Consider the following 26,971-nt stretch of genomic DNA (forward strand, 5'->3'; position numbering starts at 1 on the left):
TTATAAGATTTCAAAGTGGCGTGAAGATTGGCATCTTCCTTTAAATGTTCAGAAATGTAAAACTGAGCTCTTCGCAAAATGAAAAAACATAATATTCAATGATTATAATATCAATGAGTCGCAGCTGGAATTGGCCAGCTAATACAGATACCTGGGTGTAACACTTTGTAGGGATATGAAATGGAATGAACACATAGGCTCAGTTGTGGCTAAAGCCAGAGGTAGACTCCAGTTTATTGGATAAATGCAATCAGTCAACAAAGCAGATTGCTTACAAATCACTTGTATGACCCATTCTGATACATTGTTACAGTGTGAGGAACCTGTACCAGATAGGACGAACAGTGGAGACTGAATGTATACAGAGAAGAGAAGTGTGAATGGTTATAGGTTTGTTTGAGCCTTGGAAGGGTGTCTCAGAGATGTTGAAGAAACTGAACTGGCAGACTCTTGAAGATAAACTATCCTAAGAAGGCCTACTTAAAAAGTTTCAAGAACCGGCTTTAAATAATGATCCTACGAATATACAACCACCATCTACTTATCACTCACATAGGGATCATGATAATAGGGTGAGATTAATTACAGCACATGAAGAGGCGTTTAAGCAATCATTCTTCCAGCACTTAATACATAAATGGAACGGGAAGAAACCCTAATAATCGCTACAATGAGACATACCCTCTGCCGTGGGCATCATAGTGGTTTGCTGAGTATAGACGTAAATGTAGTTATCATATCTGCATGAAAAAAATGAAAAAAAAAAAAAAAGTTTGAGAAGATGTTGGTAGTGGTTAACTGGTGTGGGAAATGTGTTCTTGAAACACAAGATGTTGATAAACTACAATGCCAAAAGAAGAAATTAGTTAAACAAGAAATTTAAGGAATATACAGAATTAGAATAGCTATGCACCTACATACAGATGTTGTAAATAATAAATTTGTCAGAATTGTAATACATTTAAAAGCAATAATATTTTAAAACCTTTACTTTATTAAAATCATTTGTTTTAGTTGTTCTTTGACACCCAGCAAGAAATGGATTGGGATGAGTTCCTTGCAACTGGTTGGCCTAGAATGAGACCATTGTTGCTAATGAACAGCGGTATGTTCAAGCCACCAACAGCAGAATCACCAGATTCATCTGACACACATGAAGAAATAGAAACTTTATCACAGGTAGGCAAATACAGCAAAATTCTTTGTACATTATTATATGTCTGAAATGATTTATTGTTGCTATTTATAATATTTTCTTCAGTAGCTTCAGTTGGAGATACTATGGAAACGTAAATCATCATGAAAAAGTTGGAGTAAAAGTTCCAAGTGTTGATGTTTCAAGATGAGTCAGTGTTACTTCCTCCCACACACTTGTTGCTTAATGACTCTTGCCATTATACTAGAGAACTTTGGTCCTATTTGGAGGAGTGCTTACAGAATTCTTCCCATGAACCATCTGTGAATACAATAGAAATGAGAAAATAACAACATACCCTTCGCCACAAACTGTATGATGGCTTCTGGAGAAGAAATACAGATTTTCATAAATTACAAACAATCACATTCATTTTTACTTTTCTTGGATTTTAGGAATGTAATAGTGTCAAACTTATCATTGTATTTGCCTGGTGATGAATAGACCTTTCTTGTGGACAGCCTGAGAAGAGTAGACTGGTTTGCACCCACTATGGGTACAGGGAGGGGGGAGGGAGGTAGAATAGGCCCGAGGTATTCCTGCGTGTCGTAAGAGGCGACTAAAATGAGTCTCACATGTTTCGGCTTTTACATGATGGTCTTCTGTCAGGTTTGACCTCCATCTTTCTAAATTTTCCTGAAGAGCAAGCCAGTTGGGGAAGGGCACCTTTACGCATTGAGATTTTTAGCCCACTTTCTTGTCATCACATTGCAGCCCTGCTCATTCTCCATCTCTTGGGTGAGGACACCTTCCTGGGTGCATTTGCCACCATGCACAATGCAGTTTCGCTTTTTGCACTGACGATGACTATGGAATTCTTTGCACCTCATGTCCAGCACGGTAGCCAGTCCGTTGTGGTGGGGCCGCCATGTACCCTGTTGGTTGTAGCCCCCTGACAACACAGGGATTGCTCTGCTGATGTATGCACCGTTAACTTCCCATGTATGCCATGGAGCAGATGCCCATCTCCCTGGAACATTTGGACCCCGGCAATGGCCATCCTGCTAGGTGGCCCTTGCTGAGGCTGGGTGGCGCCCGTGGGGAGAACCCCTGGTCGAAGTGGATGGCATCAGGGCGGACGACATGCCATGAAGCGTAGTACGTCATCTCTTGCTGGTGGTCCACCGCCAGCAGTCTCAAAGCAGGAAAAGTCTAACTTCGATGCGAAGAAATCTGACCCCAAATCATTCCCCTCCCTGGCCACACAGTGGGGGAATGCCAGGGTAAGGATGGCAGTGAAGCTTATTCGCCCTACAAGAATTGATAGGGAATCTTTCATGTCCATGAAACCTCAGTTTTTTGTGGAGCATTTGGAAGACAAGTTTGGGGAGATGGAGGGCTTATCCAAAATGTGCTCTGGGTTACTCTTGATAAAAACAGCATCCTCTGCCCTGTCACGGGCATTACTCGCTTGTGACAAGTTGGGGGATGTTTCTGTTACCATCACACCCCATAAGAGCTTAAATATGGTCCAGAGTATCATATTCCACAGGGACCTTCTTTTGCAGTCTGACAATGAGTGGCGTGCCAATTTAGAGCGCCGAGGTATTCGTTTCATCCAGCACATCCGTCAGGGTCTGAGGGATAATTAGGTTGTCACCAAGTGCCCAAGAAGGTCCAGGTGATGGTCTACCGCTGTGATGTCAAGCCATATATCCCTCCCCCAATGCGATGCTTAGAGTGCTGGAAGTTTGGCCATTTGTTTTCTCGCTGTACTTCCAGCATCACATGTCAAGATTGTGGACGTCCATCACATCCCAATACTCCATGTGCCCCACCTCCCATCTGTGTCAACTGCAGAGAGCATCATTCACCTTGCTTGCCAGACTGTAGGATTTTACGGAAAAAGAGGAAACTCGTGGAATAGAAGACCCTGGACTGACTGACCTACACTGAGACTAAGAGGAAATTTGAGCACCTACATCCTTTGGCTATGACCTCCTCTTACACCGCCCTACGAGAATAGTAGTCGCCCCATCAGTTCCATGCATTCCTGTCACCTCTCAGAAGCAGAAGACTACACCTGCTCCCTTGATTCCCTTGATGGGGGGGGGGGGGGGGGCAGGGGTACTTCCCTCTCTGTTACTCTTGCACCACCTACTTAAGGAGCAACACCCCCTCAACCATCAGGGATATCAGTCCACACTTCTCAGCCGGAGAAGCGTAACTCTTCTTCGGCTCCTCTCGCTAGGAAGAGGTCCCTCAGGTCACTCCCTTCCCAGGTTTTTGCTAGTGGGAAAGATGACACCTGCCAGTGGTTGAAGAGCCCAAAAGCAGCTGGTCATAGGGCTTTATGCTCATCCTTAGTCTCGGAGACTGAATCAGTTAAGTCTTCCCAGCCAGGAAACCAAAGGAGAAGCAGGAGAAATCAAAAAAGAAGGTCCCCAATACCAAGGGAATTGCATTGGCACCCACAACACCACTTCCTACAAGCTCTGCGTCTGCGGATGAGGTAAAGATTCTGGCGTCCGCTGAGGACGTATATCTCGCCGGTTGCTCAAACACAATGGATATAGATAGACTGCTGATGCAAAAAGTCAGTGGCAGCAGATGACACTGAGGCGTAAACTGCCTCATTAAATGTGCCATGCCTTCCCAGTCTCACAATGACATCGTCCAGTGGAATTGCGGCGGTTTTTTCCGCTGCCTGTCTGAGCTATGGCAACTGTTAAGCTTTACACCTGCTTTCTGCATTGCCCTCCAGGAAACCTGGTTCCCATCTATGTGGACCCCTGCCCTCTGTGACTATAAGGGATAGTACAGGAACCATAGTGACTATAATTGTGTGTCAGGTGGAGTTTGTGTTTATATCCTAAACTCAGTCTGTAGTGAAACTGTGCCCCTTCAAACTCCTCTTGAAGCTGTGGCTGTCAGAATAAGGATGCCACAGGAAATAACTGTCTGCAATGTATATCTTCCTCCAGATGGTGCAGTATCCCTGAATGTATTACCTGCACTGATTGATCAACTCCCTAAACCTTTCGTACTTTTGGGAGATTTTAACGCTCATAACCCCCTTGTGGGGTGGCCCCGTGCTTACTGGCTGAGGCAGACATCTTATAAATTAACTGTCTTAGTTTGACCTTTGTCTCTTAAATACTGGGACTGCCACACATTTCAGTGTGGCTCATGGTAGTTACTCAGCCATTGATTTATCAATTTGCAGGCCATGACGTCTCACATCTATTCACTGGAGAGCACATGACGACCTGTGTGGTAGTGGCCACTTCCCCATCTTCCTGTCACTGCCCCAGTGTCAGGTCCGTGGATGCCTGCCTAGATGGGCTTTAAACCAGACTGGGGAACTTTTACCTCTGCTGTCACTGTTGAATCTTCCCCACACAGTAACATCGATATGATGATTGAGCAGGTGACTACAACTATTGTTTCTGTGGCAGAAAACACTCTCCCTTGCTGTTTAGGGTGCCCCCGGCGAAAAACAGTTCCTTGGTGGTCGCCGGAAGTCACTGGAGCAGTTAAGGAGTGTGAGTGAGCTCTACAGCAGCATAAGTGGCACCCTTCCCTGGAGCACCTCGTAGCCTTTAAATGGTTCCGTGCCCGTGTTCGCCAACTTGTCAAACAACGAAAGCAGGAGTGTTGGGAGAAATATGTCTTGACCATTGTATGCCGTGCGTCACCTACCCAAGTCTGGGTAGAGATCAAACGTGTTTTCGGGTACCATACCCCAACAGATGTTCCCAGTGTTAACATAAATGTCATGTTATCTACTGATGCAAACGCGATTGCTGAGCACTTTGCTGTGCACTATGCTCAAGCCTCTGCATTGGAGAATTAGCCTCCAGCTTTTTGCACTCTCAAGTGGCGGCTGGAAGGGAAAGTCCTCTTGTTCACTACATGCCACAGTGAATCCTATAACGCTCCCTTTACAGAGTGGAAGCTCCTCAGTGCCCTTGCCCATTGCCCCGACACAGGTCCTGGACCAGATCGGATCCACAGTCAGATGATTAAACATCTCTCATGTGATGTCAAGCGACATCTCCTTGTAATCTTCAACCGGATCTGGTGCAATGGCATTTTTCCATCGCAATGGCGGGAGAGCACCATCATTCTGGCGCTCAAACCCAGTAAAAACTCACTTAATGTGGATAGCTATCGGCCCATCAGCCTCACCAACATTTTTTTGTAAGCTGCCGTAATGTATGGTGTGTCGGCGGTTGGGGTGGGTCCTGGAGTCATGTGGTCTACTAGCTATATGTCAGGATGGCTTTTGCCAGGGTCGCTCTATCACTGATAATCATGTGTCCCTCATGTCTGCCATCTGAACAGACTTTTCCAGACACCATCACCTGGTTTCTGTCTTGTTTGGTTTACGAAAAGCGTATGACACGACCTGACGACATCATATCCTTGCCACATTATACGAATGAGGTCTCTGAGGCCCGCTCCCGATTTTTATTCAAAATTTCCTGTGCCCAAGTTGGTGCCTCCCATATTTCCCGCCGATATCACGCAGAACGGGGTCCCGCAGGGCTCTGTATTGAGTGTCTCTCTATTTTTAGTGGCCATTAATGGTCTAGCAGCAGCTGTAGGGCCATCCATCTCACCTTCTCTGTTTGCAGACGACTTCTGCATTTTGTACTGCTTCACCAGTACTGGTGTTGCTGAGTGGCACCTACAGGGAGCCATCCACAAGGCACAGCCGTGGGCTCTAGCCCACGGTTTCCAGTTTTTGGCTGCAAAGTCATGTCTTATGCACTTCTGTTGGTGTCCTACCGTTCATCCGGAACCGGAACTTTACCTAAATGATGATCCAGTCATTGTAGTGGAGACATATCAATTCTTAGGACTGACCTTCATCAGCTTAAGCAGAAGTGCTGGCAACAACCCAAAGCCCTCTGCTGCCTGAGCAACACCAACTGGGGTGCAGATTGCTCTACGCTGCTGCATCTCTACAGAGCCCTTGTTCAATCCTGCCTTGACTATGGGAGCCTGGTTTATGGTTTGGCGGCGCCCTCAGTGTTGCGATTACTCGACCCAGTGCACCACTGTGGCATTCGCCTAGCGACAGGAGCTTTTAGGATGAGTCCGGTGACCAGTGTCCTGGTGGAGGTTAGGTGAGCACAACTGCTGACCAGTTATGTTGCGCACATTCGTAGTTATCCTGCACATCCGAATCACTGTCTTCTTTTCCCACCCACGGCAGTTCATCTCCCACATCGACGGCCTAGGTCAGGGCTTCCAATTGCACTTCGTGTCTAATCCCTTCTTTCTGAACTAGAGTCCTTGCCTTTACCACCTATTCTTGGGGTCCATTCACGTACACCTCCTTGGTGTATACCTAGGCCACGGCTTCGCCTGGACCTTTCACTTGGCCCTGAGGACTCAGTTAACCCCTCAGCTCTCCGCTGCCACTCCCTCTCGATTCTTGACCTGCACCATGGCCATGAAGTGGTTTACACCGACGGCTCGATGGCTGATGGTCACGTCAGCTTCATGTATGTCCATGGAGGACATACTGAACAGCATTGCTTGCCTGATGGCTGCAGTGTTTTCTCTGCTGAGCTGGTGGCTACGGTATTTACTCGAATCGAACCCGCACTTTTTTTCCGGTTTTTGTAATCCAAAAAACCGCCTGCGGCTTAGAATCGAGTGCAAAGTAAGCAGAAGTTCTGAAAAATGTTGGTAGGTGCCGCCACAACTAACTTCTGCCGTCGAATATATGTAGCGCTACACAGGCATGCTTTGCTAGCACAAAGATAAATACTGGCGCCAAAACCTCTGCGTCAGTAAATAAATTAAAAAACGGTGGAAGACGAGCTTTTTTCTCCGCCCCGAGTTTCGACCACTGCATTTTCATACATTATCCAACGAAGTAAATACAAATTCTGTATTGTTCATCTTCGAATGTAACAGCATTTCAATGGGCTACGAAAATCCGACTGGCAAGACTGGGATGTTTGTCAATATGGCCAACTCTACGTTCTGAATTTTTTCCTACCTGTGAGAAGAGATGGTTGCTAATAGGAACTTTTATGAATTGTGAATCACATGCAGTATTCTCTTCACCATAAGATTAATACGAATATAAACATTTTGCCATGTATTCTTTCGTGTTTGCTGCTATGTCATTTAAAGCCTGTGTGCCTAATAAACTACGAAACTAGTGTGAGACAACAGCAAATGCGGAAGAATATACATACCATGTCATGTTTATATTCGTATTATTCTTATGCCTAATAGTGATACAGTCAGAAATGAAGCACGGCACTTGACTAGATTTTTAAATCTAAGATGACTCTAATTTCTATGCAGAATGTAATGTACTAAAGAGGCGTCTGCAAAGATTTTCAAACGGAGAAAAATTTTCGCTAAACTCTCGTTCAGAACACCATCTGTCATACGCAGTCTATTATTTGGTTCTTGTTGATCATTATAATAGAAAGCAGCAGTGTAACTAACAACAAATAGCAGTCTCTTGCTATTGTTTCGCTAATGTGACGATTCTTCTCTCTCTCTCTCTCTCTCTCTCTCTCTCTATCTCTCTCTCTCTATCTCTCTCTCTCTTGCGGCGGTAGCGCACACACAAAAGCAAGCCATGCCGCGAGCGGCGATAGGCCGTAAACACTCATTATCAGAATGCGACAAACAATGCAGGACACAGTACAGTAATGCATTTTCAGCTTAGAGTGACGTAAACACCTATAACAAAGAGAACGGCACTTATCAGATCAAAGAAAAATAAGCAATCAATTCAAACCAGACGAAGTGCGTGAAAAAGGAAGGGTACCTGTATAAATGCGGACGGAGTGCCTGACGCATAGCAATGGCTACCTGGTAAAGCTTAACTGCTAAGCTTACAACTCGGACCAAACTACTGTAGCTGTATCGTCGTTCATTCGACCTAAATTGTGTCTCATATTACAATGGACCAACTTTGTTTCGATTTGGAGGTGCGGCCTAAAACTTCTCTCTGCCCTTGAATTTCGAGTCTCAAAATTCAGGTGCAGCTTAGATTCGGGAAATTTTTTTTTCCTTGATTTCAAGTTTCATTTTTCAGCTGCGGCTTAGATTCGAGTGCGGCTTAGATTCGAGTAAATACGGTATATCTCGTGCTCCTGAGCACATCTGTTCATGCCATGGGGACTCGACTGACTCCTTGAGCAGTCTACAAGCTATCGACCAGTGCAAGCCTTGTCATCCTTTGGTAGCGACCATCCAGGAGTCCATCTATGGTGTGGAACAGTCCAGTCGTTCTGTGACATTTGTCTGGACCCCAGGTCATGTCAGAATCCCAGGCAACGAACTTGCCGACAGGCTGGCCACACAGGCTATGCGGAAACAGCTTATGGAGATCAGCTTCTGTGCAGCTGACCTGCATTCAGTACTACGCTGCAAGGTTTTGCGGCTTTGGGTGATGAAATGGCATAACCTCAGCACACACAACAAACTGCATACGATTAAGGAGACTATGAATGTGTGGCAGTCCTCCGTGCGGGTCTCTCGCAGGGACTCTGTGGTTCTCTGCCCACTCCACATTTGCCTCCCTTGGGTGAACCACAGCTATCTCCTGCGCCATGATGACCCAACTCAGTGTCAGTCCGGCACCCGGCTGATAGTGGCCCCTATCTGACAGTGGCCCCTATCTTGGCGAATTGTCCTTCTTTGGCTGCGCTGCGATGGACTCTTCAGTTACCGCACTCGTTGCCATGAATTTTAGCTGACAACGCCTCATCGGCTAATTTAGTTTTACATTTTATACGTGACCGTGGGTTTCATCATTCTATGTAAGTTTTAGCACATGTCCTTTGTCCCTTTGTGTTCTCCACTCTAATGCTTTTAGGGTGGATTTTTTAAATGTGTCACAGAGTGTCTGGCTTTTCCTTTTTATTCTTGTGGTCGGCCAGCCACGCTCGTCTGCTCTCCTGTTTTTACCCTTTCTACATGTTTCTTGCTTCTCTCTGTGGTTTTCTTTTCCTGCTTTGTCCATAGTAGTGTTGGTTGTCCTTTTGTCGTTCTTCTGGTTCTTCCTTTCTCCTGTCATTGTGCTGTACGTCTCCTTTCTTTTCTTCTTTCCTTTGTGTAATTGTTTTACCAGGAACAAGGGACCAATGACCTCGCAGTTTTGTCCCCCCCCCCCCCCCCTCCTCTTTTAAACCAACCAACCAACTGGTTTGCTGATAGTAATACTCAGCTGTTGTGATTTTTATCAATTGTAACCACATGTAAACGTCTTTCAGCCACTTCCTTAAAGCGTATTTCGTTGCAGAATAATAAATCACTCCTGTAGTAGCTTGAAAGGTTTAACTCTCTTGAATTGTAATAGTCTTTATTTATTTTGTTGCAGTTGCTGTATGCTTGCAGGATATATGCACAGGAGAAAAAACTTTTGTTGGTGGATTTAGTTTCCTACAAACCTACTTTGCTTTTCCATATGATCACTGTTTGCTTTTCTATGTATTTTTCGTGCCGGCAGGTGTGGATGTGTGTGATGTCTTTAGGTTAGTTAGGTTTAAGTATTTCTAAGTTCAAGGGGGACTGATGACCTCGGATGTTAAGTCCCATAGTGCTCAGAGCCATTTGAACCATTTTTTGCATTTTTCGTAATATTGCACTAGCTTCTTTAACCCATCTACGTTGAAGTCCTGCCTGGGAACTGAATCAGTTGACAACAACGGTCTTGAGTTTCTTGTCACCCTTCAAGCCATTGTCAGCCAAGCCAGTGTTTTCAGTGACGAGTCGTGCGTGATGACTGTAGAATGAGTAGTTGAAAGCTTCCGTGGTAGCCATCATAGTTTGACAAGTAAGGAGGTTACTCTCTCTCTCTCTCTCTCTCTCTCTCTCTCTCTCTCACTCACTCACTCACTCTCATTGCCAGCTCTTATTTTGATTCCACATTGACATAGGATGTTTCATCTCTTCACCTGTGAGAAAGTGGGAAAAAAATCCTCCCCATCTTGTCGACAGGGGTTTAAAAATGCTCATCTGCTTGACATTCTTTGCTTTTTGTTTTGCCCGCTAACTATATTTGGTACCTCTATTGCATACAATTTGCAATACCTGAGGTTTTGTGTAAGAGTTGTGTAGAGAGCAATGTGTTAAACAGGAGGAAATTGCCAGAGCACCAGTGATGAATTATGAATGAAAACTCAGTTTTTGGTCCACTTGTTGAACAAATACGCTGACCTGGGTACTGCACACGGCTTTCAAAGCCATTGTTGTTCACTTTCATCTACATTCAAACTACTGAATCAAAACGATAACTTTTATGGCTGCATAAGCAATCAGTAGACGTGTCTCTGCTCTTTTATGTATGTATTTATTTCTTTCTTTATTTATTTACACGTCAAGTTCTGTAGGACCAAATTGAGGGGCAAATCTCAAAGGTCATGGAACGTGTCAGTACATGAAGTCACAACTTAAAAGGAATAACAGATAAAAATAAAATAACAGATAAAAATAAAGGACTAACAGATAAAAATAAATGTTTATGAACCAGGGTGTCTACGACCCGGGGCAACCGGGAGATCCGGGAAAAACCCGGGAATTTTTTCATCCTGGAGAAAACCGGGAAAAACTCAGAAATCTTTTTGAGTTCCAGGAATTTTTCATTGTTTTAGTTTTCAGTTAGATTTTTGTTATTTTGACTGGTAAGAACAAATACTCTAACAAAAAAATTTACTGTATTCTGCTTCTGCAGAATAATACTGCAGCAACAAAACATGAACGAGACAAAAAAAACGAAAATAAAACTTAAGTCGCAAAGAAAATGCGCCATATACAACAGCAAAGCACAGTGCTCATACAAGCGTCTGCCAACAGCAAACTGTGTCAAAGGCTTCAGGAAGACTGTGCAGTGCTTCTTAACAACAAATTGCCTCCAATGAGCGTGACGTGACAGTTTTTTTTACATTAGATTCGTTTTAATGCAAGATCTTTTAATGTTTCACATGGACAAACATGCGGGCTTCCTGCGTCATCGTAGCTGCGCAAGTGCAGTGACGCCTGTTATCTGGTGCTCTCTGGCAACTGCTGAAACGTGCCTTTCAAATAGGTCACGGAAAAATATTGTGAATATTGCTTTGAAAATCGTTACTTTCAAAGTAAATTTCCTTTTATGTAAGATAAAGTATGTGAGAGAGTGTACGACGATTTTCTTAAACCACAGAGCGTTTGACTCTCATTTAAAAATCAGCTCTTTGGGGACGACCATATGAAAAATTTCGAGCCCAGAAGATCAGACATTTACGTCGTTATTAAAAAAATTTACTGGCACATTTATGTGATGTATGACGCGCAAAAAAGATCAACAATGTATGTGGAAGCTTAGCTTCTCTTGCAGCTTATTAATCTTAGAGACCAATATTATATGTGATAGCTTTGCTTTTCTTGTAGCAACAATTGTACATTAATTTAAGCCATTAACTTTTCTTATTTGTGTGTTCGCACTACTTAAGAATGATCTTGCTATTGGCTGACTACATCACGTGTCAAATGCTGTCATCAGCTGGCGAGATCAGGTGACATGGGCTGTGACTGACTTACAAAAGCACGTCACAATCTCGATTTTAATGCTTCGGAAAGTAACATGCGGTGTTTGGTGGAATTCGAATTTATACCTTCGTAACACGGAACTATGCAGTGTATATGTTGCTGCACATCAAAGAGCTTTCCAAAATGTGTTATTTCCCCTTCACTTAAAACGGAAAAAAGTGTATTTTCACCCGGGAGAAAGTGTATTTTCAACCGGGAAATCCGGGAAAAATCCGAGAATTATTTTTCCTTGTCCATGTAGACACCCTGATGAACCCAAAAAAAGTCAAGCCATAAGTTTAAGTAAGCACAATTAAAAATACAAGACTCAGCTTAATTTTTCAAGGAACTGTGTGACAGAATAGAGGGAGTGACCTATGAGGAAACTCTTCAACTTTAATTTGAAAGTGTGTGGATTACTGCTAAGACTTTTTGATTCTTGTGGTAGCTTATTGAAAATGGATGCAGCAGTATACTGCACACCTTTCTGCGCAAGAGTTAAGAATGTCCGGTCCAAATGCAGGTTTGATTTCTGCCTAGTATTAACTGAGTGAAAGTTGCTTATTCTTGGGAATAAGCTAATATTGTTAACAAGAAATGATAGTAAGGAATATATATATTGAGAGGCCAATGTCAGAATTCCCAGACTCGTGAACAGGGGTTGACAAGAGGTTCGTGAACTTCACCACTTATTGCCCGAACTGCCTATTTCTGAGCCAAAAATATCTTTTTAGAATGGGAAGAGTTACCCCAAAATATAATACCATACGACATAAAGGAATGAAAATAAGCAAAGTAGACTAATTTTCGTGTTGAACGATCACTTAAATCAGACCCATTTGAATAGTAAAAATGGCAGCATTAAGTCTTTGAACAAGATCCTGAACACGGGATGTCCATGACAGTTTACTCTATCTGAACACCTACAAATTTGAACTGTTCAGTTTTACTAATCATATGTCCATTCCGTGAAATTAAAATGTCAGGTTTTGTTCAATTTTGTGTTAGAAACTGTAAAAACTGAGTCTTACTGTGATTTAGTGTTAGTTCATTTTCTACAAGCCATGAACTTATGTCATGAATTGCACTATTTGAAACCAACCCAATGTTGCACACAACGTCCTTTACTACCAAGCTAGTGTCATCAGCAAACAGAAATATTTTAGAGGCCAATGTCAAAATACCCAGGCTCGTGAACAGGGGTTTTAGAGTTACCCGTAATACTAGAGGGCACATCATTTATATAAATAAGGAACAGGAGTGGCCCCAACACTGTTCCCTGGGGAACCCCGCATTTGACCGTACCCCACTCAAACCCCACATCACAGCCATTCTCAAAACTGTCAATAATGAGCTTTTGTCGTCTCTTGCTAAAGTAAGAGGTGAACCAGTTGTGAGCTACTCCCGTATTCCGTGATGGTCCAACTTCTGGAGCAATATTTTGTGATAACACAATCAAACACCTTAGTTAAATCAAAAAATATGCCTAGTGGTTGAAACTTTTTGTTTAACCCATCCAGTACCTCACAGAAAAAAGAGAATATAGCATTTTCAGTTGTTTAACGACTTCTAAAGCCGAACTGTACATTTGATAGCAACTTGTGTGATATAAAATGATCAATTATTCTTATATAAACAGCCTTTTTGATAACTTCAGCAAACTCTGATGGCATAGAAATAGGTCTAAATTTGTTTGTATTATCCCTTTCTTCCTTTTTGTAAAGCAGCTTTAATACTGAGTACTTCAATCGTTCAGGAAACTGGCCATTCCTAAGGAAAAATTACAAATGTGGCTAAATACGTGGCTAACATGTGCAGCACAGTACTTTAATATTCTGCTCTGAACTCCATCATATCCATGAGAGTCCTTAGTCTTCAGTGATTTAATTATTGACTCAATCTCCCCTTGTCTATACCACAGAGTAGCATTTCGGACACCAATCTTGGAAAGGCATTTGCCAAGAGAGTTATACAATTACTTGTAGAAACTAAATTTTTATTTAATTTGCCATCAATGGTCAGAAAATTATTTTTAAGTGCTGTACATATATCTGATTTATCAGTAAGAGAAATATTTTTACTATGAACTGACTTTATATCGTTGACCTTGTACTACTGACCAGACACTTCCTTCACAACTGACCATATCTTTTCAATTTTATCGTGTGAATTAGCTATTCTATTTGCATACCACACTCTTTTTGCCTTCCTAATAACATTTTAAGCACCTTACAGTACTGTTTGTAATGGGCTACTATAGTTTGTGACTACTTCTAACATTTTGATATAATTCCCGCTTTGTTCTACATGATATCCTTAAGCCACTAGTTAGCCACCCAGGCTGTCTTTTAGTGTTAGTACTCTCTTTAGAATGTTCTAATGGGGAAAGCAACTCTCAAAGAGCATGAGATGTGTGTTAAGGAAAGCATTATATTTGTCATCTATGTTATTGGCACTATAAGTACATTGCCACACACTATTGCTGTTGGATTAACTTTGCTATGAAGTTTGTAATTATATGTGACATTTGTACAAAAGCCTTTTAGTGTTAAAATTTGTGCATCATGATCTGAAAGGCCATTTACCCTTTTTCTAACAGAATGGCCATTTAGTAATGAAGAATGAATAAAAATATTGCCTATGGTTCTGCTATTGTTCCCCTGCACCCTAGTTGGAAAAAACATAATCTGCTTCAGATCATATGGATTTAAAAGATCTACCAACATCCTTTTTCTTGCACCATCATATACAAAAGTAATATTGAAGTCACCACATATAACTAATTTCTGGTACTTTCTATAAAGTGAATCAAGAACACTCTCTAGCTTGAGCAGAAATGCAACATCATTTAAATATAAGAAAATAGTCCTTACTTTGTGAATATGCCTCATAAGATATTATGTGAGTAGTACCAGAGACATTGTACTATTATTTCAGCATGAAATGTACATTTCCTCACAACAATAATGCTCAGTGAACCTGTGTAATGATTTCTTGATTGCTTTACTTTCACCATATGAAGACTGTTTGAGCATTTCAAATTCCACATTTAATGCTTTTTTTTTTTTTGGCCTTCAAATTCTTCCTACAAGGAGGGGGGGGGGGTGGTTCGCAGTGTACATCTTCCCCAGCTCACATGTTGAGGGAATCATTACCTACAAACTTCATCCCTCTGCACTTGCTTCAGCTGTGCTCGTCCTGCATCTTCTTTTATTGATATGTTCAGTTCACTGTTATCTTTATTACACCAGAACATTCCGGGACTCAGAAATAAAGTTGATGAACTACTCATTTGTATTCATGAAATGAATTCATCTAACCAAATTGGCATAATCTGCCTCTCTGAACATCAAGTGACCACTGGTATAGATACGTTAGACATTTCAGGATTTAAGCTAGCTTCCTACTTCTGCAGAGTAGGTATGGATGGAGGAGGAGTTGCCACATTTATTAAAAACTGCCATAAATTCAGGAACATTGACATTAATAAATTCTGTTTAGAACAGCATCTGGAAGCATGTGCAACAGAAGTTGAGTTCCATAACAAGCTCTTTGGGTTATTTAACAGGAAGAAACAAAGAAATTTTGATTGCTGGTGACTTTAATACAAATTTTCTAACGCAGTCTTCCAGTAAACATTTACTGCAGTTAGTAATGTTGTCTTTCAATCTAACTCTCACTGTAAACTTTCCAACTAGGATCACTAAATCCTCAAGGACAGCCATTGATAACGTTCTTATAGACAAATCAAAGGAACAAAGTCATATCATAAAACCTGTACTAAATGGACTATCAGATCATGACCTGCAGCTCCTTGTTTTAGATGTAAATTCTAAGCAGATTATCAAGAATGCTAAATCTGAGTACAGGAGAGCAGTCAATCAACCAAAAATTGAGAGGTTTAGAAAACTGCTCAAAGATATGAACTGGAAAGATGTTTATAGTGCTCATGACATGAATGAAATGTATAAAACATTCATGAACAATGTTAGTACCACGTTTGAAAACTGTTTTCCTCTAAAAGTTACTCAAATTAAACAGAAGTCTATAATAAAACCATGGATTACACAAGGAATAAAGATTTCCTGTAAGACAAAAAGGAAAATGTATCTGTCACCCAAGAATAGCTCCAATGCTGTGATTTAGCTAAATACAAGGAATACTGTAAAATATTAAAAAAAGTCCCCATTCATTAAAAAAAAGTAATTCAGACATCTAAACAAATGCACTAAGAGAAGAAGATAGCAATGTCAGGGAACAAAATAAAAACAATATGGGACATAGTGAAAGAGGAGACTGGTAGAACCAGAAAGGAACAGGAGCAAGTAGCATTAAGGGTAGATGACACATTAGTAACTGATGGGCATAGTGTGGCAAAACTGTTCAACAAGTACATTATGTCCGTTACTGATAGAATGGGATTGTCAGGATCAGTAAATAATGCCCTTGAAGATCTGAAACTAGCCTTTACAAATAGCTTCAGGTACATGAATATGTCACTCATTTCACCAAATGAAATAACGTCTTTAATAAAAACTTTACAAACAAAGCATTCTAGTGGTTACGGTGAAATATCAGCAAAGTTAATCAAGGCATGTTCTTGTGAGTTTAGTACAATTCTAAGTTACTTGTGTAACCAGTCAATTATAACTGGGACATTTCCTGACTGGCTAAAATATGCGGATGTTAAGCCTCTATTCAAGAAAGGGGATAGAGAGATACCATCAAACTACAGACCGATTTCACTTTTGCCAGCATTATCAAAAATTTTAGAAAAAGTAATGTACAGGCAGCTTCTCAACCATCTGACCACAAATAACCTATTATCAAGAACCCAGTTTGGATTTCTGAAGGGTTCTGATATCGAGAAGGCTACACCTACAGTGAAAATGTACTTAATTCATTAAATAACAAATTGCAAGCAGCAGGTATTTTCTGTGATTTGTCGAAGGCATTTGATTGTGTGAACCACAACATCCTTTTAAATAAATTAGAATTCTATGGTGTCACGGGCAGTGCTGCAAAATGGTTCAAGTCATACCTTGCTAACAGGAAACAAAAGGTGTCAGTGCAAGGGACTAGTGAATTAAGTCATCAGTCATTATCAGAATGGGAGAAATTACATGTAGTGTCCTACAAGGATCCATCTTAGGGCCATTGCTTTTTCTGGTGTACATTAAAGATCTCTCATCAGTTACACTGCCAGAAGCAGAGTTCGTTTTGTTTGCAAGTGTCACAAGTATTGCAATATATAGTATGTTGAATGTTGTTCTAGAAATATCTGCTAATGATATTTTCATGGATATTAATAAATGGTTTAAAGCCAACTCGCTGGCATTAAACTTCAAAAATACTCACTATATCCAATTCAGAACCTGTAAGAGGTTTCCACCCAGCATATGCATAAAGTATGAAGAAGCTCTTCTTCATACTTTAGATAGAAGAGGTTGACAGTCTTAAATTCCGGGAATTACAACTTGATAATAAATTCAGTTGGGCAGTTGGGAGGAGCACACCACAGAACTGCAGAAACGCCTTAACAAACCTGTATTTGCAATTCGAGTGTTAGCAGATATAGGCGACATAAAAATGAAAAAGCTTGCATACTTTGCCTACTTTCATTCCAAAATGTCATATGGTATAATATTTTGGGGTAACTCTTCAAGTCAAACAAAAGTTTTCAGAGTCCAAAAGCGTGTAATACATATTATTTGTGGAGTAAATTCACGGACGTTCTGTAGAAACGTTTTCAAAGAACTGTGTATACTAACTACTGCCTCTCAGTATATTTACTCCTTAATGAAATTTGTCCTAAATAATATATTCCTTTTTCCAACAAGCAGCTCAGTTCATACATACATTACCAGGAACAAAAATGATCTGCACAAGGACTTAAAAGCACTTACTTTAGTTCAAAAAGGGGTCCACTACTCAGGAACACTCATCTTCAATAATTTGCCAGCAAACATAAAAAATTTAGTTACAAATAAAGATCAGTTTAAAAGGAGCCGGAAAGACTTACTAGTGGCAAACTACTACTACTCCATTGATGAATTTTTTAATAGAGACAAATGATGTATATACTCATACTATTAGTATTGTTATTTCAGCTTAAAGAAAAGAAATGATGTGTTGTATACACTCATACTATTAGTATTGTTATTTCAGCTTAAAGAAAAAAATGATGTATTGTATGTACTCATACTATTAGTATTGTTACTTCGGCTTAAAAAACCATGTTCCTCATCCATGAGGATTTCCTCAGCACGGATCTATGGAACGAAAAACTAATCTAATCTAATCACTGTTCTTTGTAAGTAATTTCTTGTGACAGTGTCACAGCTATTGATCGAACTGTATCTTTGAGTTGGAAAACTCCTCCTAGCTTGTTGATTATGTGGATAAAGGGACTAGTAATCATTCCATTCAGTCCCTTGAAAACCTTCCATATATTTAATTCTTCCCACAGTAATTTACACAGTGTGTGCACTATAACTTTTCACGTGAAACTTCCTGGTACATTGAAAGTATTTTAAAGTATGTGTTGGGCTGTGAATCAAGCCGATGACCTTTGTTGTGAAGGCAGATTTGAACTACACTTGTCTAGCCAATTAGTAGAGGACTTGCCCGTGAGGGGCAAATGTCTTCGATCTGCCAGACAGAAAATTTCAAATCAGTCCACACTCTGCTGCAGAGTGAGAATTCATTGTGGAACTTTTCGCGTCTTGTGCAGGCTATAGTGAGCAGAGTGATTGGTAGAAGTTGGTATGGGGTTAGTATGAATTTTTGGTAGCAAACAATTACTGCCTGTGGTAGTGTTGATAATAGTATTTGTTGTAATTTTTAGCAATAAGATTTCAGTTTTGATTATATGAAACATTCCAGTAATTGTAACCTATGAGTGTAACTTCTGCATTTGTAAAAGTGCAGAACACAGATAACATAAATTTTTTTCTCTTTTATATCTACATCTATACCTAAATCAACATCAGTTCTTTCCAAACCAGTGTGAAGTGCGTGATGGGGTACTCTCCGTTGTACCACTGATCACATTTCTTCCAACTCCAGTTGCGTATGGATCCTGGGAAGAATGACTGCTGAAATGCTTATGCGCATGTCACAATTAATGTAATATTATCTTCACAGTTCATATTTCAATAATAGTGTGTTCCTGGATTCCTTACTTTGTACTGGTTCTTGAAATTTCATAAGTAGGCTGTTACGGGATAATTGGCATCTATTTTCAAGTGTCTACCAGGCCATGCTTTTCAGCATTTCCTTACATGTGTTGTTTGCTTTGCAAGAGTAGTTTGTATGTGAGACAGAGGTTATGTACATCCATTCCGAACATACACTATGTGATCAAAAGTATCCAGACATCTGGCTGAAAATGACTTATAAGTTCGTGGTGCCCTCCATCGGTATTGCTGGAATTCAATAAGGTGTTTCCCCACCTTTAGCCTTGATGACAGCTCCCTCTCTCGCAGGCATACGTTCAATCAAGTGCTGTAAGGTTTCTTGGGGAATGGCAGCCCATTCTTCATGGAATGGATTCAGGTCAGGACTCTGTACAGGCCAATCCATTATGGGGATGTTATTGTCATGTAATCACACTGCCTCAGGCTATGCATTGTGAACAAGTGCTCAATCATGTTGAAAGATGCAGTCGCCATCCCCGAATTGCTCTTCAAAAGTCGGAAGCAAGAAGGTGCTTAAAACATCAGTGTAGGCCTGTGCTGTGATAGTGCCAAGCAAAACAACAAGGGGTGCAAGCCCCCTCCATGACAAACATGATCACACCATAACACCACCGCCTCCGAATTTTACTGTTGGCACTACACACGCTGACAGATGACATTCTCCGGGCATTCGCAATACCCACACCCTGCCATCGGATCGCCACATTGTGCACCTTGATTCGTCACTCCACACAACGTTTTTCACTATTTAATTGTCCAATGTTTATGCTCCTTACACCAAGCGAGGTGTCGTTTGGCATTTACTGGCGTGATTTGTGGTTTATGAGCAGCTGCTTGACCATGAAATCCAAGTTGTTTCACCTCCCGCCTAACTGTCGTAAAACTTGCAGTGGAGCCTGATGCAGTTTGGAATTCCTGTGTGATGGTATGGATAGATGTCTGCCTATTACACATTATGACCCTCTTTAACTGTCTGTGGTCTCTGTCAGTCAACAGACAAGGTCGGCCTGTACACTTTTGTGCTGTACATGTCCCTTCACATTACCATTTCACTGTCACATCGGAAACAGTGGTCTTATGAATGTTTAAGAGTGTGGAAATCTCGCGTACAGACATATGACACAAGTGACACCCAATCACCTGACCATGTTCGAAGTTCATGAGTTCCGCGGAGCACCCCATTCTGCTCTCTCACGATGTCTAATGACTACTGAGGTCGCTGATATAGAGTACCTGGTAGTAGGGGGCAGCACAATGCACCTAATATGAAAAAGTATGTTTGTGATGTGTCAGGATACTTTTGATCACATGGTGTAGCTCTGCAAGAAGTGGCATACTGTTGGGTGTACATAACAGTGAGATGTTTGAGTAGTGTGTTCAAAAAAATATAAATTTGTTTTCACATTAAAGCACAATAATCCTGGTATTTCTGTTTGTACACTTACGGTCATAGTGATATATTTCCAGTCCTGCTAATTCAGATATTGCAATACCTCTTGATCTGCAAAGTACTTGTTAGTTCACTCCATGAGACCCAGTGTCCATCCATGGAATTAATGGCCATGTTACATTACTTTATAATACAACTTGGCGCTGAGTTGCATAACATATTGCATACAATCTTAAGAATATTGAAAAAGTCATAGGAAAAATGACCCAGAACCTGGTCTGAGGTGGTTTTATTGGATTGGATTGTGGGGAAGAAGATGGTTGGCTGATCTGAAAGTAAAATGTCTTCAAGGAATCATGTTTTTGGTACCACAATTTACTGGGTGTCAGCAGATGTTTGTCTATTCTAAGATGTAAATTTTCTCTGCTGTTTTTTCAGATATTGGCAATTTCATATTTGCACTTCGTACTTGGAGCAACACCTAGTGTTGACAGAAAGCGTCTGTTCGTTTCCCATAACAAACAAAATTATATATAAAATGGGATTTGTGTGGCTTCAAAATTTGATAGATTGGTCCCACATGAGTCTAGTATGATATTTGTTTTATTTATATGTATTAAAAGGGACAATAAAACATGAAGAATAAAATTTTTCCCCCAGCAGCAACACTGTGCAGTCCCACACTGACTGCTGCCACCAGGCAGCTCAGCACTGATCAGTCGCTGCTGGAATACTTCTAATACTTCGTTTTACTGTCCCTGTTAATACATATCACTAAAACAAATATTGCAGTAGACTAATGTGGGACCACTCTATCGAATGGCATGTAAAACTCAACTTAAAAAATAATTTTGTTTGTAACTAGAAACAAACCGATGTTTTCCATTGACACTGGGCTTCGCATGAAAGTAGTGATGAGCTGTGTTTGTTTGGGCTGATTTCGGCCATGCATATCTTCTGAAATGCCAGAGAAATTGAGCCTGACAGCTCTTAAGAGAGACACCATGTGCGATTGAGGCTTTAAATTACCTGGTAACAAAGGTAGGACTTCTGATGCATGCAGATTTGACTTTGAATATTTTTTTTAATTAGGCAAGAGTGCAGCTTTTCAACGATGGAACTTCTACCACAACTCATAATGCAAACTGTATGTTGTTATTGGGAGGTAACTACAGCAATATCACAGGCAGTGCAGCTGTTAGAAAATGTAGCAGGAACATCTCCCATGCCACCAATGGTTGTGCCATTCAACCATTTAATGAATAATATGAAGAGTGGGATGCTTACTGCCGATGATTGCTGTTATATTTATTGGCTTGTCAGATTTCCAGCTTGGAAGGATGAAAGGCCATATTCTTGTCAGAAAATCCTGAGCTGTATAAACTAATACAAAAAACTAGAGCCATTAATGAATTCTGCAGAACATGAGTTGCCAGGTATGTTTTATATATTGCAACAACACTTTTCAGTGAAGAAACGTATAATTGCAGCTTGTTTAGAATTGTGGCACCGGGAAAAGAGCCTCAGTCAGTCATTCGCGGGTTGTGGTGCCAAACTACTGGGGTGAAATAGGAATTGTAAATGTTCATGTGGACAGGACTATGCAGACAGTCTAATCAGGGATGTTGAAGTGTAGCTTTTGCCCAACTCTGAAGTGAGGAATCACATCTTGAGAAAATCAGATCTCCCTCAAATTGAAGTTATATAAATTACATAAGCCCACAAAAATGGCCCATGCAACCCAGAGTTTATTTCTAATGGAAGAAGACATTTTTTAGCAATCAACTAACTGTCATGGGTTTAATGAGACATCACACAACTTCCAGTGGGGCCCTCACGTACTCCATGGCCCATGTGACCTCATAAACAACTGCACAGTAGTGAAGGGCTGCATCAGCTGCAGTGCTATTGCCCAGTTGTAAACATTGTTTCATCCATCATGCAAGCAGCACATGCCCCTGTTAGCACAAAACATGGTGTAGTTGCAGAAACAAGGACAATTTTGGAAGGGATATGTTGTAACAGTTCTAATATGTATATGTCCCGACCTGTGGAGGTAAACCAACTGAGTGAGCAATCTACAGAAATGTCAACTTCTCAAAATGCAGTCCAGAAAATGTACTTACATGTGTTCATCAACAAACTTGCTAAACCAATCTGCTCACTTAAGTTTAGTGTTGCCACCATTGTAGGCAGCTGACACTAATCTTGGGGCTTATGGATATCATTGTGTGGCTTTGCTAAGAAAGCTTCCAGATTTACTTAATTGTAATTGTGCCACTCTTTCAGTAAATTTTCTGGAGGCAGTGTTGGGACAGTCTCTTTCCTCAGTTTTTGGACTTACAGTTCATGAATCAGTGCATGCCATGCAATCTAAAGGGTCTTGCGCCACCTTAAATTCTCCATGTGATGAATAGGCCAAAATGTTCTCACCTGGACTAGGGAAGGCATCCGATTACAAAGCTCACATCACTGTTAATGCTACAGTGCCCTGCATTTTTTCAGAGCCCGTCCAATGCCCTTCGCTTATAAGGGCACCCTGAAAACAGAGCTGGATAGGCTCACTTCTGAAGACACGCTGACACCTATTCCCCATAGTCAATGGACCACTCCCCTGAAAACAGTATGCAAACACATCGGCTTTTTTAGACTGTCGCAATTTCAGTGCACCAATCGAAGTGGAAACTTATTCTCTACTGATTCTGAATGAACTCTTTGAAAAAATGAAGTCGTAGCACTTTGTTGAGTAGAATTGATACAGTGGAAGTATATTCTCAAATCCGACTGGACTGAGCATCAAAAACTTATCTAGTACTAAACATGGTGTACAGCATCCACCATTATAAATGGTTATTTTTCAGAATCTCTTCAGCCTTTCCATATTTCATTGTTTTATAGATTAACCACAAGAAGGCATTCCAAAATATCATGCACAAGTGTTCTTTTATGCAGTCTTTCTAGACGTTTGTAAAGTTTACTCTCAGCAAATGGATTATGGTACACTGATCGACAAAATGCAGTTCTCATGAATGTTGAAGACTTAAAAGTATTTCTGGGTAAACGCAATTGTTATGGTTAGTTCATTGCAAACATAGCAGAACTCTCATACCCATTGCATCAGCTACAGCATCAAAGTTCATGTTTTGAATGGTCACTTTGCTGTCGGCAAGCTTTCCAGTCTTTAAAAGATGGCCTTGAACAGGCACCATGTTTAGCGACACACACCCCTGGTTTGCTTCTGGTAGTAGTAACGGACGTCCCTCCGTGACTGCAAGTACACTCATTCCTTCAGAGAAATTTTCGATAATTTTTGCTGCTTTCTTGCAGCTTTAGTTCTGAAGTTACACACTGAAACTTGGCCTTCAACTCTGAAAGGTTGAGATACACACGGACAGGCAGTCTTGCGAAGTACTTCTGAACATGTTTTCTGAAAACAGTTTTGAGCAGCTAGTTTGTCAGCCAGCACCCAATGGAAATATTGTAGACGTTGTAGGTACAGACAGGCATGACTTTATCGATGGCATCAGTATAGAGACAGTGATTAGTGATCATGATGTCATCACAGCGACAGTGGTTGTTAAAGCTAACAAATCAGTCAAGAAGAGTATGACAGTATTTTTGCTAGAAAGAGCTTATAAACATTTGTTAGTATCCCACTTAGTGAATGGGCATCATTTAGTTCCAGTATGATGGAAGTAGATGAATTATGAGAAAAGCTTAAATCTTTTGTAAATCGCATTCTGGACATTTGTGTGCTGAATATATGGGTTAAAGACTGAAAATACCTACCGTTGTTTAATAATGAAATTAGGAAAATGATGAGGAAGGAAAGATGGTTGCACTGACAGTTCAAAAGAGAATGGGCAATTGATAACAGGCAAAATTTAGTGATTCTTTATTGAGTTTTATAAATCACAATTTTTAAAATGCTAAGTATTTCAAAGTATATTAATTATACATGAATGTCATTCCATATAAATGACTGATATTTAAAAACTGCAGTCAAACTACTGTCTAGCCATGAGGAAAGAAAAGTTACGATTGTAGGCTATGATATTCCCCCCTTCCCATGCTTATCATTAATTATTAGAAGCTTCTTATGACGTCATCTTGCTTCTACATACCTGGAATTCTCAGGGAAACATTTTTTAAGTTTGAGTAGCCAAGCTGCTCTGTAAAAAGATTGAAGAATGGAGCATGAAACTAGCACCATTATACCGTAGCAAAGCACATAGCCGAGAACCCAAGAAAATTCTGGTCCTATTCAAAATTGCTAAGTGGATCGAAGGCTTCTATCTTGTCAATCATTGACTAATGTGGTGTGACATAAGAAGATAGCAAAAGGAAAGCTGAAGTTTTAAATTTCACGTTTAAGAAATAATTCATGCAGGAGAATCAAGCAAACATGCACAGACTCCCTTATGGAACACAGTAATAAGCATCACTGGTGTAAAGAAGCAACTGAAAGAGTTGAAAACAAATAAGTTGCAAGGGCCAGATGGAATCCCAATTCGCTTTTACAAAGAGTATGCTACAGCATTGGCCCCATAGCTTGCATTTATTGTGAGTCTCTCGTCCAAGTACAAAGTCCCAAGCAACTGGAAAAAGTGCAAGTGGCTCGTGTGTATAAGAAGGATGAAAAACTGACAAACCAATGTCCTTAACAGAATTCTTGAACACATTCTCCATTCAAATATAATAAAATTTCTGTCCACAAGTCAGCACGGTTTTAAGAAGGACCACTCATGTGGACAGCTTGTCTTTTTCTCACAATATTTGGCAAACTATGAATGAAGGGCAGCAGGCAGACTCTGCATTCCTAGATTTCTGAAAAGCACTGTAGACTGTTTATGAAGGTATGATGATACAGAATAGGACCATAGATATTTGAGGTGCTCAAGGATTTTGTAAGTAATAGCACCCAGTGTGTTGTCCTTGATGGCGAGTGTTCATCACGGATAAGGATATCGCCAGAAGTGTCCCATGAAAGTGTGATAGGACCACTATTATTCTCTATATACATAAACGATCTGAGTGACAGGGTGAGCAGCAATCTGTGGTTATTTGCTGATGATGCTGTGGTATACAGGAAGGTGTCATCATTGAGTGACTGTAGGAAGGTACAAGATGACTTAAACAAAATTTAATGTAGAGCTAGCTCTAAATGTAGACAAAATACAGTTAATGCAGATGAGTAGAAAAAATAATCCTGTACTATTCGAATACAGTATTAGTAGTTTTCTACTTGACACAGTCAGGTTGATTAAATATCTTTGTGCAACATTGCAAAATGGTATGAAATGCAACAAGCACGTAAGGATTGTGGTGGGGAGGCAAATGCAAGACTTTGGTTCATTGGGAGAGTTTTAGGAAAGCGCAGTTCATTTGTAAAGGAGACCACATATAGCACATTAATGTGACACATTCCTGAGTACTGCTAAAGTGTTTGGGATCCCCAGTGGGTCCCAGGTTAAAGAAAAACATTGATGCAGTTCTGAGGTGGGATGCTAGATTTGTTACTGATAGGTTCGATCAACATGCAAGTATTGTGGAGATGCTTCTGAACTCAAATGGGAATCCCTCAAGGGAATGTAACATTATTTTTGAGGCCCTTGCTCTATTTTCAGGTGGAACAGGAAGGCATATGACTAGTTGTGGTAACAGTACCCTCTGCTACACAGTCTATGGTGGCATGCGACTTATGTAGATGTAGATATCGAATATGCCCACAGAAAGAAATAAGATGGTATCAGTTCACATGATCTGAATGACCAATTCACGTCTTTGTTGCAGTAAATCACCCTGCCAGGGAACATCTCCCGTAACGAGACCATTGTTGCAGTCATTGTGTGACAAGTTGTGCAATCTCATTGAAACCTCTCCAGCATTCACACAAAACAGTTCAGAGCTCAAAAACTTTCAGAACATCTTGTAGATTGTTTGCTGTCCAATGTTAATGCGTTTCCGGTGCCATCTTTGAAGAAGTATGGCCCAGTTACGTCCTCACCCCCAAATGCCACACCACATAGTCACTCATGGGTATAATGTCTTCTCCATAATTGCTCGAGGATTTAGTGCATCCCAAATGTGGCAATTTTTCTTGTTCATGGAGCCATTCAACAGAAAATGTGCCTCATCGGTGAACGTAATTTTCTTGCTGAAATTGTTTGCTATTTGTTTTGCAAGCACCTAATGGGCAAATGCTCTGTGCTTTTTGTGGTCATTAGGCTTCAGTTCTTGTGTCAGTTTAGTTTTGTAGGCCCAAAGCTGCAGATCTTCTTTCAGAATTCATTGGGGTTCCAGGAATTACCAGTTGTTGAAGATTTTGGCAAATGGGCTTCACTGGGCCTGCAATGTTTTATGGTGATGTTTTCCACTGAGTGACTAACATGAGAATGCTCTTTGAATTTACAGCCCACAACCGAATAGGCATTCTCAAATTTACCAATAAGTCTCATCACAATCTACAACCTTTATTTTGTAAATTAAATTTGTTAACATTTGGTTCACTTTTTACTCTCTAAAATATCATTAGTGGTGCAAAACTGTCTGGTAGCTTTTGGTAGGACTTAAAATTTTTCAGACATTTACTACTGTGGGTGTGTCCTTGTATTTCATAAAAACTCACAATTTGGTTTCCTTTGTCCACACGTTGATACACTCTTATACAGTGAAATCCAAGTTTTGACGTCTGTT

At 40.7% G+C, this 26,971-nt stretch overlaps 1 protein-coding gene across 1 annotated transcript in view; it reads left to right on the forward strand.

Moving 5' to 3' along the window:
- Positions 1-26,971, forward strand: part of LOC124798577 (glucosidase 2 subunit beta) — a 182,106-nt gene that overhangs the window by 101,058 nt on the left and 54,077 nt on the right. Inside the window, exon 6 of the mRNA XM_047262039.1 lies at positions 1,015-1,179. Within this exon, the coding sequence (XP_047117995.1) occupies positions 1,015-1,179 (165 nt within the window). The remainder of the gene's footprint in view (positions 1-1,014; positions 1,180-26,971) is intronic.

Source organism: Schistocerca piceifrons, chromosome 5, assembly GCF_021461385.2.
Source record: "Schistocerca piceifrons isolate TAMUIC-IGC-003096 chromosome 5, iqSchPice1.1, whole genome shotgun sequence".
NCBI lineage: Eukaryota > Metazoa > Arthropoda > Insecta > Orthoptera > Acrididae > Schistocerca > Schistocerca piceifrons.